Raw genomic sequence first — 14,218 nt, 5'->3', positions numbered from 1 at the left:
GTTAGAAGATGAATTTGACTCTTTGTCTTCAAATTGCCATTTCTTTTCTTCTAATGTATAACCTATTTTGACAAAAATACTTTTTTTTTTCTCATTCTGAATTCATTTCTAGTAACTGCCATGAATAGGAAATGATAAACTATTTCAGCTGATGATTTCTGCCAGTTATATAACCATATTATATAAATAAGTGAATTCTTCTCATGATGAAGTGAGCCAGGGTATACCTTTGTAAAATGCACATGCATGCATGCACATGTACATACTTATATCCATCCCCCCACACATATACACCCTCTACCTCTACCTACCAAATTTAATTTAAATATTCATTCCATGTCTCTCTCATGTGTCTAGCTTCAGAAACTTCTTACAATGGATCCCACAAAGAGAATTACCTCAGAACAAGCTTTGCAGGATCCCTATTTCCAAGAGGACCCTCTGCCTACATCAGAGTATGTATCCCACCCCACATATTTTTACCTTCTTTGTAGGTAGTGACAAAAATCTGAACACAGAGAGGACATTTTAAAACAGAATTTGTACTTGAAAATAAAGGGTCTTCTTCTCCTAAGTTTCCTTAGAGAAATTTATAGAGAAAAAGAATTTGGGATTCTGGGCTTCCCTCTGTCCACCCCGCTTACCAAACAAAACAAAACAAAACAAATTTCAATAAGTTGGGAACCAGGGCAGGTATAGAATGAGAAAAACTTTCAACAAGTAATTGAGAGAGAACATTCAATTTTATGATGCAGAACTACAATTTAAAGAGGCAAGTGGCCTCTTAGGGTTGCCTTAGCTCTGCCAGCAGCTAATAAGCCAGTAAAGGAATACAAAATTGGAAACTTGTGCTGTATGCCCAGTACCTCAAGTCACACTCTTTTCCTGCTTTTAGAGTAATATCATCATCATCATCATCTTTGTCATTCCCATTAAAGCAATTTTCTGCACTGATTCAGAAGTAGAACAAATATCTCTCAGAGAAATTTGTTCTAGTTGTACAGGCAAATTTGTGTTCAACTTTAGTTGTTAGAAATCAAAATATTATTATTGTTGTAAGGCTTGAGTTTGGAGATGGCAACTCAGCACTAAAATAACATAAATGATTGTATTTGTATTTTTGCTTCTATGGAGGGATATTGTAATGAAAGGTACCCAGATGGTATTGGCAAATTGGGGTTAAACATAGAGAGATATAAATTGAAATGAGGGAAGGGTGAGCAACCACATGACATTATTACACTCGCAAGATTTAAAGATTTATATATAGTTTTGAGAAATAATACATAGTCATTTATTTTATGGTGTTTTCCAGTGTATTTGCTGGCTGTCAGATTCCATATCCCAAACGAGAATTTCTTAATGAGGATGAGCCTGAAGAAAAAGGAGACAAGGTACAAATTACATGGTATAATTAAAAGTCCTTTTTTTTGCCCATGTTTCTTGCTATCTTCCTTTACCCCAGTCACTCCTACAACTTTCTCCAGATAGCAAGTAATAAATGAGCAAGTATAATTATTATGCCCAGAGAAATAGTTATTAATTTCAATTAGCTATATAGGAATCTGTTTCCTTCAGTTCTCAGGGAGGTTCAGTTACTGTAAAATATGCCTATAAGTCCAAAATATAGTAAACAAACTTACAGGCTCAAGACTACTTATCATTTATAGTTAATTATTATTAGATGCATTTGAGTGACATTACTATTTTTTTTAACTTTAAAAAAAATTTTATTTTCCCCAGTTATGATTTTAAAAAATGGGTGGGGGTTTGATTTATACATGGACATTCTTTTTTATCCCCATATCTCTTTATGAATTATGTTGGGAGAAAAAGATCAGAAGAAAAGGAAAAAACCACAAGAAGAAAAAAAAAAAGGAAAAAAAATGACCAGAGCATGTGTTGACTTACATTCAGTCTCCATAATTCTCTCTTTGGATGTGGATGGCATTTTCCATACAAAGTTTATTGGGGATTGTCTTGGATCACTGAACCACTGAGAAAAACTCAAAACCAAGTCTATCGTAATTGATCATTACCCAATCTTGCTGTTGTTGTGTGCAATATTTTCCTGGTTCTGCTTGTTTTACTTAGCATTAAGTCATATAAATCTTTCCAGGCCTTCCTAAAATCAGCCTGTTCATCATTTTTTATAGACCAATACAAACAATTCCATTACTTTCATACCATAATTTTTTCATCCATTCCCCAGTTGATGGACATATATTCATTTTCCATTTCTTTGCCACAAAAAGAGGTGCTACAAACATTTTTGGACATGTGGATCCTTTCCCCTTTTTTATGATTTCTTTGAAATATGGACCCAATAATGGTGCTGCTGGATCAACGAGTATGAAATTGTTTTGTAGCCCTTTGGACATAATTCCAAATTAGTGCCCCAGTTTTGCCACATTCTCTCCAACATTAATCATTGTCTATTCTTGTCATCTTAACTAATCTTACTTTAGATTTGTTTTCATATGCATTTCTCTAATCATTAGGGATTTAGAGCATTTTTTCATGACTACAGATGGCTATATGACTCTCTAGGATTCTCTTAAGTGTATCATCTGCAAAAAGTGATAGTTTTATCTCCTCATTGCCTACTCTAATTAATTCCTTTAATTTCTTTTTTTTAACGCCAACATTTCATAATAGTGGTGATAATGGGAACCCTTGTTCACCCTGATCTTATTGAGAATGCATCTAGTTTCTCTCCATTATAAGTAATGTTTGCTGATGGTTTATGATAGATGCTGCTTAACATTTTAAGGAAAACTCCATTTATTCCTATGCTCTTTAATAGGTGCTGTAATTTGTCAAAAGCTTTTCATGCATTTATTGAAATTAATGATTTCTTTTAGTTTTGTTATTGATATGATTAATGGTAGTTTTCCTTAGATTGAATTAGCCCTGCATTATTGATATAAATCCCACTTGATTATTATATACTATCTTGCTGATAAATTATTCTAATTTCTTTGCTAATATTTTATTTAAAAATTTTGCATCAATATTTATTAGGGAGATTGGTCTGTAATTTTCTTTCTCTGTTTTGGCCCTTCTTACTTTAGTGTTATCACCATTCTATATCACAGAAGGAATTTGGCTATTTTTTCATAGTTTGGCTAATTTCCTAAAAATTAATTTTTCTTTGAGTGTTTGGTAGAATTTACTTGTAAATCCATCTGACCCTAGAGTTTTTTTTTTTATTGTTGTTGTTGTTGTTGTTGTTGTTTGTTTGTTGGTTGGTTGGTTTTAAGGGAGTTCACTGATGACTTGTTCAGTTTCTTGTTTTAAAATGGGATAACTTCCCTCGATTCTTTCTGGTTCATTTCTGGTTAGATTTATCTAATTCTGAGAGGAGGAGGTTGCATTACCCTACTAGTATACTTTTTTTGTCTATTTCTTCCTGTAACTGACTTAATTTCTTCTCTAAGAATTTGGATGCTGTGCCATTTGATATGTATACAATTAGTATCAATACTATTTCATTGTCTATAGTATCATTTAACAAGATGTAGTTTCCTTTCTTATTTCTTTTGATAAAATGTGTTTTTTGCTTTATCTAAATCAGAATTGCTATACTTTTTTTTTTTTTTTTTTTGCTGTTCTGCTTCAGCCTTTAAACTTTATTCTGAATATATCTCTGTGTTTCTTCTAAACAGAATATTGTAGAATTTGGTCTTTAATCCGTTCAGCTATCTGCTTCCATTTTAAGGGACAGTTCATCCCATTCATATTCATAGTTATTATTAGCACCTGTGTAGTTCCCTCTGTCCTATAGTTGCCACTGTATATACTTGATTCTTTTCCCCTGAAAGGTGATGCTCAATTTCATTGACTAGGTGATTTCTGGTTGTAATTCCAGCTCCTTTGCCTATTCCAGAAGGCCCTCCAGTCCAGTCCAGTAGAACCTGCCAGATCCTGGATAATCATTCAAAGGATTGGGGGAGGAGGTGTGGCTCCTTGATACTTGAATTGTTTTTCCATTTTTTTTTTCTGGCAGCTTGTAGTATTTTTTTTTTCCAGATTATAGTTCTGGAGTTTTGCCACAGGGTTTCTTGGGGTTTTCCTTTTGGGATCTCGTTCTGGAGGTGATTGATGGATTTTTTCAATGACTTATTTTGTCCTCTGGTTCTAGTTATCAGCATTTTCCCTTGATGATTTCTTGAAGAATACTCTGTAGGCTTTTTTTTTTTAATTTGTGGATTTCAGGTAGACCAATCATTTTTAAATTGCCTCTCCACAATTTATATTCTAGGTTAGTTGTTTTTACAATGACGTATTTTACATTTTCTATTTTTTCATTCTTTTTAGTATGTTTGATTCTTGATGTCTCATGAAATCATTAGTTTCCATTTGCCTGGTTCTAGTTTTAATGTATGATTTTCTTTGGAAAATCATACATTTTGTATCTCTTTTTCCAACTAATCAATTCTACTTTAGAGGTGTTGTTTTCATCAGTGGATTTTTTTTTTTTTTTTTTTTTTTGTATTTGACCAATTACATTTTTTTTTTTAAGGAATTGTTTTCTTTGGCCACTTTTTGTCTAAGCTGTTTACTCTCTCTTGCATCACTTAATTCTTTACCCAATTTTTTTTCTACTTCTTTTATTTGCCTTGTAAAAACCTTTATGAATACTTCCAAAAAGCTCTTTGGGCTTGAGACCAATTCATATCACTCTTTGAGATTTCCCATGTGGTCATTTTGTCCTCTTTTGAGTTAGTATTTTGCACTTTCCTGTCACTTTCTAAAGTCAAAGTTCTTTCCTGTTTCTTCCTTCCTCCTTCCCTTCCTTCCTTCAGTTTTGTGAATTTTAAGGTCAAGTTCTTCCCCTGGGCTTTAGGGGGCGCTGTCCCAATCTTCTTGTGTTCTCTGAGCCTTGGCTTTGAGCACAAGGGCCCCGTGTATTTAGTATCTTGTTCACAGCAGGAGTAGCCCTGCCTGGTCTCTCAGGCAGCAGTCTCATTTCCCTGGGCTGGCAAATGTGCCTTCTGTGCTAGACCTGGAGGCTGCCCCACTGGTCTGCTCTGCTACTGAGATAGACTTGAGGGTTGATCTGCTGATTAAGATCCTCTCACAGGCTTTCCTGGCCACTGTCTGACTTTCTTGAAGTCTTCTAATATATCTTGAGCTGGAGACTGGTTTCATTCCATCAGATTCTGTTCAGAGGCTTGGTTTCATGAGGTTTTTGAGGGAAACTGGGAGAGCTTGAGCAGCTTCCTGGCTTCACTTCATCATGGTATTACTATCTTCTTTTAAACCTTTTCTGTCTTTGCCATTCTCTTTGAATAACTTCCAAAGTAAAGATGGAAAAGATTCCCTGTAGCTGTTTTTAATCTGTACAGGATTGATTTCATAATGTCACCTACTTTGGGGTAGTAGTATTTAAAAATCCTAACCAGTATAATATGCCAAATTTACCTTGAAACCATTTTCTATAGTCTGAATAGCTCCCTGTTGGGAAATGTATCCAGTTACCTGCTTGTCCCATTTCATTCCACTGTTCTTCAATCATTTCCACTGGATCTGACAAGGGAAATTTAAATACTCAAGAAATAAAAACAATAACACTCAAAATAGTATTCATGTAATACAATAATCATTCTTGAATTTCATGCCTGCCTTTTTTTTTTTTTTTAAAGAATCAACAGCAGCAGAATCAACATCAGCAACAAACAGCACCTCAGCAGCCACAGCAGGCAGCGCCACCACCACCACAGCAGCAGCAGCAGCAACAGCAGCAACAGCAAAACAGCACTCAGACAAATGGAACGGGAGCAGGAGCAGGAGCAGGGGGTACTGGGGCAGGGCTCCAGCACAGTCAGGACTCAGGCCTTAATCCAGTGCCTCCAAATAAGAAACCACGGCTAGGACCTTCAGGCACTAACTCAGGCGGGCCTGTCATGCCTTCTGAATATCAGGTATTAGCTTGTGTTTTTGAGACCTTTGGCCAATTATTTATTTTATAAAATGATCCAAATGTTAATGTCATTTTAGAGTTTTATTTAATTGGATTTATTCCATAGAATTCTGTAATGGGCTGAGGCTTGAGTTGATGCACTGAGGTCCCAAGCACATGAGGCTAAATAGTAATTGGACCATACTCTATTAATATATAAGCTTGGAGAAAGAATGGCCCCCGCCCACTCTTTGTGCAAGTCCTGATGTGTTGTATAGGAAATGACGATTCTGTTGGATGGAGGCAGGGGAGGAAAAAGGAGAATGGACAGTTTTGCCACAGGGAATGAAAAACAGCCCCACTATGTGTCAAATGTATGTTGCTGCTGCTCTAGCTCCAATAAGAAAAGCATTTCCAAAAGTTATGCTATTACATTATATGGATGATATATTGGGATGTCCACCTGAGCAACAAATGCTAGAAGCATGTCTACAAAAGACGATAGAAACACTAAGATACTATAAATTATACATAACTGAAGAGAAAATTCAAAGACATGCTCCTTTTCAATATTTAGGATATGAAGTATACCCTAAGGTGCTTATAGTACAAAAACTGTCCTTAAGAACAGAGAAGCTAAACACCTTAAATGATTTTCAGAAATTTATAGGAGATATTCAATGGATGCGACCAGTGTTAGGCTTGACTACCTATCAGTTACAACCATTATATGATATTTTAAGGGGAGACAGTGCTTTAAATTCACCACGCCAGCTTACAAAAGAAGCTCAAGAGGCTTTGAGAGAAGGTAAATTGACTTTATCCAATGTGGTTGAAAGAGTCACTCAAAAACCCTTGGAAATATCAGTTTTTGCCACACAAGAGGCACCCACAGCAGTCCTTCATCAAGGAGACAGTGTGATAGAATGGGTGAGCCTCCCAGCAGAACCAGAACAAAGTCTTACTCCTTACCCAGTGCTTGTGGCTAGAATTTTGTTAAAGGCCATTAAGCGAGCAGTACAATTATCTGGGGCAAGACCTGATAAGATATACACCTTTTACACCAATACACAAATTAATGTGTGCTGTGAGACCATCCCAGAGTGGCAAATTTTATTAGCCATGGCTCCAAATTTTATACATGGGTCTCCATTAAAGATAACCAGACTTTTACATAATTGGCAATGGATTCTTGAAGAAAAAGTTTCTAAAGTTCCTCTTAAAGGACCAACTATCTTTACAGATGCGTCCAAACACAATATTTGTACTGTATACTCTCATGACTTAACGATAAAGAGAGTAGTCAGAACTCCTTTTCAGTCCACTCAACAGAACGAATTATATGCAATCATGTTAGCTCTCACTTATTACCCAGGAGACATAAATATAATATCTGATTCAGCCTATTCAGTAGGTGTGATACAAAGAATTGCCACAGCCCAAATAAAATTTGCAGCTTCTAATATATATCAGCTCTTTAAGGTACTTCAGGAGCAAGTGAGAAAACATCCAGGTAAGATTTATATCTTGCATGTCCACTCACATAGTGGACTCCCAGGTCCTATTTTTGATGGGAATTCAAAGGCAGATAGCCTTTTAACTATGTTAGCCAGTACGCCTTTATTTCAGGAGGCCCAGGAATCCCATTCTAAATACCATCAGGCTGCTTGAGCTTTGCGTTTACAATTTGGGATTACAAAAGAGGAAGCTAGGAGCATAGTAAAAAGCTGTACAGCTTGCCTTCCTTTCCATGCTCCTACACTGCCTCCAGGGAAGAACCCTCGTGGTTTGAGACCCAATGAAATCTGGCAAATGGATGTGACCCATTATAAATCTTTCGGTCATCTGTCTTTTATCCATGTTGTGGGAGAATTATGGATGAAAGACATTGCATATAACATCAATGTTTTTTGGATGTATTTTTTAAAAAGTTCTTTAGGGGATCATTCTATAGAATATGGAATTCTGTAATGGGCTGAGGCTTGAGTTGATGCACTGAGGTCCCAAGCACATGAGGCTAAATAGTAATTGGACCATACTCTATTAATATATAAGCTTGGAGAAAGAATGGCCCCCTCCCACTCTTTGTGCAAGTTCTGATGTGTTGTATAGGAAATGACGATTCTGGTGGGTAGAATCCTTTTCAGGATTCACTTTTGCCATACCAGCAGCAAAAGAGACAGCCCGAGTGGTCACTGAATTCCTCACGCAAGCATTTGCCATTATGGGTGTGCCACAAGCAATAAAAACTGACGATGGTCCTGCATACACCTCCAAACATTTTGCACACTTTTGTGCACAGTATAAGATTTTACACACCACTGGCATACCCTTTAATCCTCAAGGACAGGCAATAGTAGAGAGGAGAAACAGAAGACATTAAGACGCTGCTCCAAAAACAAAAGGAAGGGGAGGAGAGCTCAGACCTCTCTCTCTCTTTTCTGTTTGTTTCTCTTCTTCTTTTTGCTTTTTTATTAGGATTCTGTTTGTTTCTCTTCTTTAGTCAGGAGGAAAGGGAAGGAAGGGGAGGAGATGGCTCAGTGGGTAGAGCACCAGCCCTGAAGTCAGGAGGACCTGAGTTCAAATCCAGCCTCAGACACTTAACAATTCCTGGTTGTGTGACCATGGGCAAGTCACTTAACCCCAACTGCCTCAGCAAAAAAAAAAAAAGCAAAAAGAAGAAGAGAAAGAAACAGAAAAGTCATCACAATGGCAAATGCTAGCAGAGATAGAAGTCTGAGCTCTCCTCCCCTTCCTTTTTCCTTCCCTGCCTCTACCCACCAGAATCATCATTTCCTATACAACACATCAGGACTTGCACAAAGAGTGGGCGGGGGCCATTCTTTCTCCAAGCTTATATATTAATAGAGTATGGTCCAATTACTATTTAGCCTCATGTGCTTGGGACCTCAGTGCATCAACTCAAGCCTCAGCCCATTACAGAATTCCATATTCTATAGAATGATCCCCTAAAGAACTTTTTAAAAAATTCATCCAAAAAACATTGATGTTATATGCAATGTTTTTCATCCATAATTCTCCCATCCTTCTATTTCCCATATACCCTTTTGCTAAGGCAAAGAGCAGAGGTGTCTTTATAGCTATCTCTTCTTGGGATCAAACTTGTATTTTGTAATTTTATAGCAACCACTTTTGTTTGTTTTGTGGTTTTTTCTTTCCATTTGCACTGATGTAGTCATATTATCTTCTACTCTTTATATTAATTCATATGAATCTTTCTAAGCTTTTCTTTACTCATCATATTTGTCATTTCTTACAGAACAACTAATATTCCATTACAATCATGTAGCACACTTTGTTTACCCATTCCCCATTTATGGGTACCTACTTTCTTATTCTTTGCTGGCGTGTACTCCCAGCAAGGAAGTCTTTTGAGTCTAAGTGTATTAGTATTTTAGCCACTTGACTTTGCATAGTTCCAAATTGATTTCTAGAATACTTTTTATTCATTTATACCTTTACCAACATTATTTGTGTTCCTTTTTTTTTTTAGTACTCTTTTTTTTAAATTTTATTTTATAATAACTTTTTATTGACAGAATCCATGCCAGGGTAATTTTTTTACAACATTATCCCTTGTACTTGCTTCTGTTCCGATTTTTCCCCTCCCTTCCTCCACCCTCTCCCCTAGAAGGCAAGCAGTCCTATATATGTTAAATATGTTGCAGTATATACTAGATACAATATATGTTTGCAGAACCGAACAGTTTTCTTGTTGCACAGGGAGAATTGAATTCAGAAGGTATAAATAACCTGGGAAGAAAAACAAAAATGCAATGTTTACATTCATTTCCCAGTGTTCTTTCTTTGGGTTCTGCTTCTGTCCATCATTTATCAATTGAAACTGAATTAGCTCTCTTTATCGAAGAGATCCACTTCCATCAGAATACATCCTCATACAGTATCGTTGTTGAGGTATATAATGATCTCCTGGTTCTGTGCATTGCATTTAGCATTAGTTCATGTAAGTCTCTCCAAGCCTCTCTGTATTCATCCTGCTAGTCATTTCTTACAGAACAATAATATTCCATAACATTCATATACCACAGTTTACCCAACCATTCTCCAGTTGATGGGCATCCATTCAATTTCCAGTTTCTAGCCACTACAAACAGGGCTGCCACAAACATTTTGGCACATACAGGTCCCTTTCCCTTCTTTAGTATTTCTTTGGGATATAAGTCCAGAAGTAACACTGCTGGATCAAAGGGTATGCACAGTTTGATAACTTTTTGGGCATAATTCCAGATTGCTTTCCAGAATGGTTGGATTCGTTCACAACTCCACCAACAATGCATCAGTGTCCCAGTTTTCCCACATCCCCTCCAACATTCATCATTATTTTTTCCTGTCATCTTAGCCAATCTGACAGGTGTGTAGTTAAGTGTGTAGTTAAGACAGAGTTGTCTTAATTTGCATTTCTCTGATCAATAGTGATTTGGAACACTCTTTCATGTGAGTGGTAATAGTTTCAATTTCATCCTCTGAAAATTGTCTGTTCATATCCTTTGACCATTTATCAATTGGAGAATGGCTTGATTTCTTATAAATTAGAGTCAGTTCCCTATATATTTTGGAAATGAGGTCTTTTGTCAGAACCTTTAACTGAAGATGTTTTCCTAGTTTGTTGCTTCCCTTCTAATCTTGTTTGCCTTAGTTTTGTTTGTACAAAGGCTTTTTAATTTGATATAATCAAAATTTTCTATTTTGTGATCAGTAATGGTCTCTAGTTCATCTTTAGTCACAAATTTCTTTCTCCTCCACAAGTCTGAGAGATAAACTATCCTATGTTCCTCTAATTTATTTATAATCTCGTTCTTTATGCCTAGGTCATGGACCCATTTTGATCTTATCTGGGTATATGGTGTTAAGTGTAGGTCCTTGCCTAATTTCTACCATACTAATTTCCAGTTATCCCAGCAGTTTTTATCAAATAATGAATTCTTATCCCAAAAATTAGGATCTTTGGGTTTGTCAAACACTAGATTGCTATAGTTGACTATTCTGTCTTGTGAACCTAACCTTTTCCACTGATCAACTAATCTATTTCTTAGCTAATACCAAATGGTTTTGGTGACTGCTGCTTTATAATATAATTTTAGATCAGGTACAGCTAGGCCACCTTCATTTGATTTTTTTTTTTCATTAATTCCCTTGAGATTCTCGACTTTTTATTGTTCCATATGAATTTTGTTGTTATTTTTTCTAGATCATTAAAATATTTTCTTGGAAGTCTAATTGGTATAGTACTAAATAAATAGATTAGTTTAGGGAGTATTGTCATCTTTATTATATTCACTCGGCTTATCCAAGAGCACTTAATATTTTTCCAATTATTTAAGTCTGACTTTATTTGTGTGGAAAGTTTTTTGTAATTTTGCTCATATAATTCCTGATTTTCCTTTGGTAGGTAGATTCCCAAATATTTTATGCTATTAACAGTTATTTTGAATGGAATTTTTCTTTGTATCTCTTGCTGTTGGATTTTGTTGGTGATATATAAAAATGCTGAGGATTTATGGGGATTTATTTTGTATCCTGCTACTTTGCTAAAGTTATGAATTATTTCTAATAACTTTTTAGTAGAATCTCTTGGGTGCTCAAGGTATGCCATCATATCATCTGCAAAGAGTGATAGTTTGGTTTCCTCATTGCCTACTCTAATTCCTTTAATCTCTTTCTCGACTCTTATTGCCGAGGCTAGTGTTTCTAATACAATATTGAATAATAATGGTGATAGTGGGCAACCTTGCTTCACTACAGATCTTACTGGGAAAGGTTCCTGTTTTTCTCCATTGCATATGATGCTTACTGATGGTTTTAAATGTATGCTCCTGACTATTTTAAAGAAAAGTCCATTTATTCCTATGCTCTCAAGTGTTTTTATTAGGAATGGATGTTGGATTTTATCAAATGCTTTTTCTGCATCTATTGAGATGATCATATGGTTTTTGTTTGTTTGGTAATTGATATAGTCGATTATGCTAATAGTTTTCCTAATATTGAACCAGCCCTGCATTCTTGGTATAAATCCTACTTGGTCATAGTGTGTTGTCCTGGGGATGATTTTCTATAATCTTTTTGCTAATATTTTATTTAAGATTTTAGCATCAATATTCATTAGGGAGATTGGTCTATAATTTTCTTTCTCTGTTTTCAACCTATCTGGTTTAGGTATCAGTACCATGTCTGTGTCGTAAAAGGAGTTTGGTAGGACTCCTTCAATCCCTATTTTTTCAAATAGTTTATTTAGCATTGGAGTTAATTGTTCTTTAAATGTTTGGTAGAATTCATATGTAAATCCATCTGGTCCCGGGGATTTTTTCTTAAGGAGTTGGTTAATAACTTGTTCTATTTCTTTTTCTGAGATGGGACTGTTTAGGATATTTACTTCTTCCTCTGTTAGTTTGGGCAAGCTATATTTTTGGAGGTATTCTTCTATTTCATTTAAGTTATTGAATTTATTGGCATAAAGTTGGGCAAAGTAACTGCTAATTATTGCTCTAATTTCTTCTTCGTTAGTGGCGAGTTCTCCCTTTTCATTTTTAAGACTAACAATTTGATTTTCCTCTTTCTTTTTTTTAATCAGATTTACTAAGGGTGTGTCTATTTTGTTGGTTTTTTCATCGAACCAACTCTTAGTTTTATTAATTAATTCAATAGTTTTTTACTTTCAGATTTATTGATCTCTCCTTTTATTTTTAGAATTTCAAGTTTAATGTTTGACTGGGGGTTTTTAATTTGTTCTTTTTCTAGCATTTTTAGTTGCAAGCCCAATTCATTGACCTTCTCTTTCTCTGTTTTATGCAAATAGGCCTCTAGAGATATGAAATTTCCCCTTATTACCGCTTTGGCTGCATCCCATACATTTTGGCATGATGTCTCATTATTATCGTTTTCTTGGGTGAAGTTATTAATTATGTCTATGATTTGTTGTTTCACCCAATCATTCTTTAGTATGAGATTATTTAGTTTCCAATTATTTTTTGATCTACTTTCCCCTGGCTTTTTGTTGAATGTAATTTTCATTGCATCATGGTCAGAAAAGGATGCATTTACTATTTCTGCCTTACTGCATTTGAGTTTGAGGTTTTTATGTCCTAATATATGGTCAATTTTTGTATAGGTTCCATGAACTGCTGAAAAGAAAATGTACTCCTTTCTGTCTCCATTACGTTTTCTCCAGAGATCTATCATATCTAACTTTTCTAATATTCTATTTACCTCTTTGACGTCTTTCTTATTTATTTTGTGGTTTGCTTTATCTAATTCTGAGAATGCAAGGTTGAGCTCTCCCACTATTATAGTTTTGCTGTCTATTTCTTCTTGCAGCTCTCTTAATTTCTCTTTTAAGAATTTAGATGCTACACCACTTGGTGCATATATGTTTAATATACATACTGCTTCATTATTCATTCTACCCTTTAGCAAGATATAGTGCCCTTCCTTATCTCTTTTGATTAGATCAATTTTTGCTTTAGCTTGATCTGAGATCAGGATGGCTACCCCTGCTTTTTTGACTTCACCTGAAGCATAGTAGATTTTGCTCCAACCTTTTACCTTTACTCTGCATGTATCTCCCCGCTTCAGGTGTGTTTCCTGTAAACAACATATTGTAGGATTCTGGCTTTTAATCCATTCTGCTAACCGCTTCCTCTTTATGGGGGAGTTTACCCCGTTCACATTTATGGTTAAAATGACCAATTCTGTATTACTTGCCATCTTGTTAACCCCGGTTTATGCTTTTCTCCCTTCTTTCCCCTTTACCCCCCCTTCCCAGTATTAAGCTTGTGAACACCACTTGCTTCTCACAGCCCTCCGTTTTTAGTATCCCTCCTCCCGCCTTAGAGTTCCTCCCCCTGTCTTACCCCTTTCCCTCCCAGTTTCCGTATTCCCTTCTGCTTAGCTTATTCCTTCCCTTTTCACTTTTCCCTTCTCACTTTTCAATGAGGTGGGAGAAGTTTCACCATAGATTGAATATGTCTAAAATTTTTCTCTTAAAGCCAATTCTGAAGGCAGTAAGATACACACTATATTCATCCCCCTCCATTCTTTCTCTCAGATATAATAGGTTTCCTTTGCCTCTTCATGAGATGTAGTACCCCCACTTTACCCTTTTTCTGGTACAATGTCCTTTCCACATCTAATTTCTAGAACAAGGTATACATGTATTCTTTATACATCTTTATAGTAGAAATATAGTTCCCAAGATTTCTTTTTACCTTTTTAGGTTTCTCTTGAGTTCTATATTTGTAGGTCAAACTTTTTGTTAAGTTCTGGCTTTTTCATCAA

General features: G+C 35.6%; 1 protein-coding gene across 3 annotated transcripts in view; it reads left to right on the top strand.

Moving 5' to 3' along the window:
- Nucleotides 1–14,218, top strand: part of CDK19 (cyclin dependent kinase 19) — a 228,641-nt gene that overhangs the window by 205,331 nt on the left and 9,092 nt on the right. For 2 of the 3 annotated variants that reach the window (XM_051997540.1, XM_051997542.1), the window contains 3 exons: nucleotides 358–455; nucleotides 1,316–1,394; nucleotides 5,649–5,927. In XM_051997540.1, the coding sequence (XP_051853500.1) occupies nucleotides 358–455; nucleotides 1,316–1,394; nucleotides 5,649–5,927 (456 nt within the window). The remainder of the gene's footprint in view (nucleotides 1–357; nucleotides 456–1,315; nucleotides 1,395–5,648; nucleotides 5,928–14,218) is intronic. The other variant, XM_051997541.1, reaches the window with a different exon arrangement.

This window comes from Antechinus flavipes, chromosome 4, assembly GCF_016432865.1.
Source record: "Antechinus flavipes isolate AdamAnt ecotype Samford, QLD, Australia chromosome 4, AdamAnt_v2, whole genome shotgun sequence".
Lineage (NCBI taxonomy): Eukaryota > Metazoa > Chordata > Mammalia > Dasyuromorphia > Dasyuridae > Antechinus > Antechinus flavipes.
Note: the sequence above shows the minus strand (reverse complement) of the source record. Positions and strands in the feature narration are given on the sequence as shown.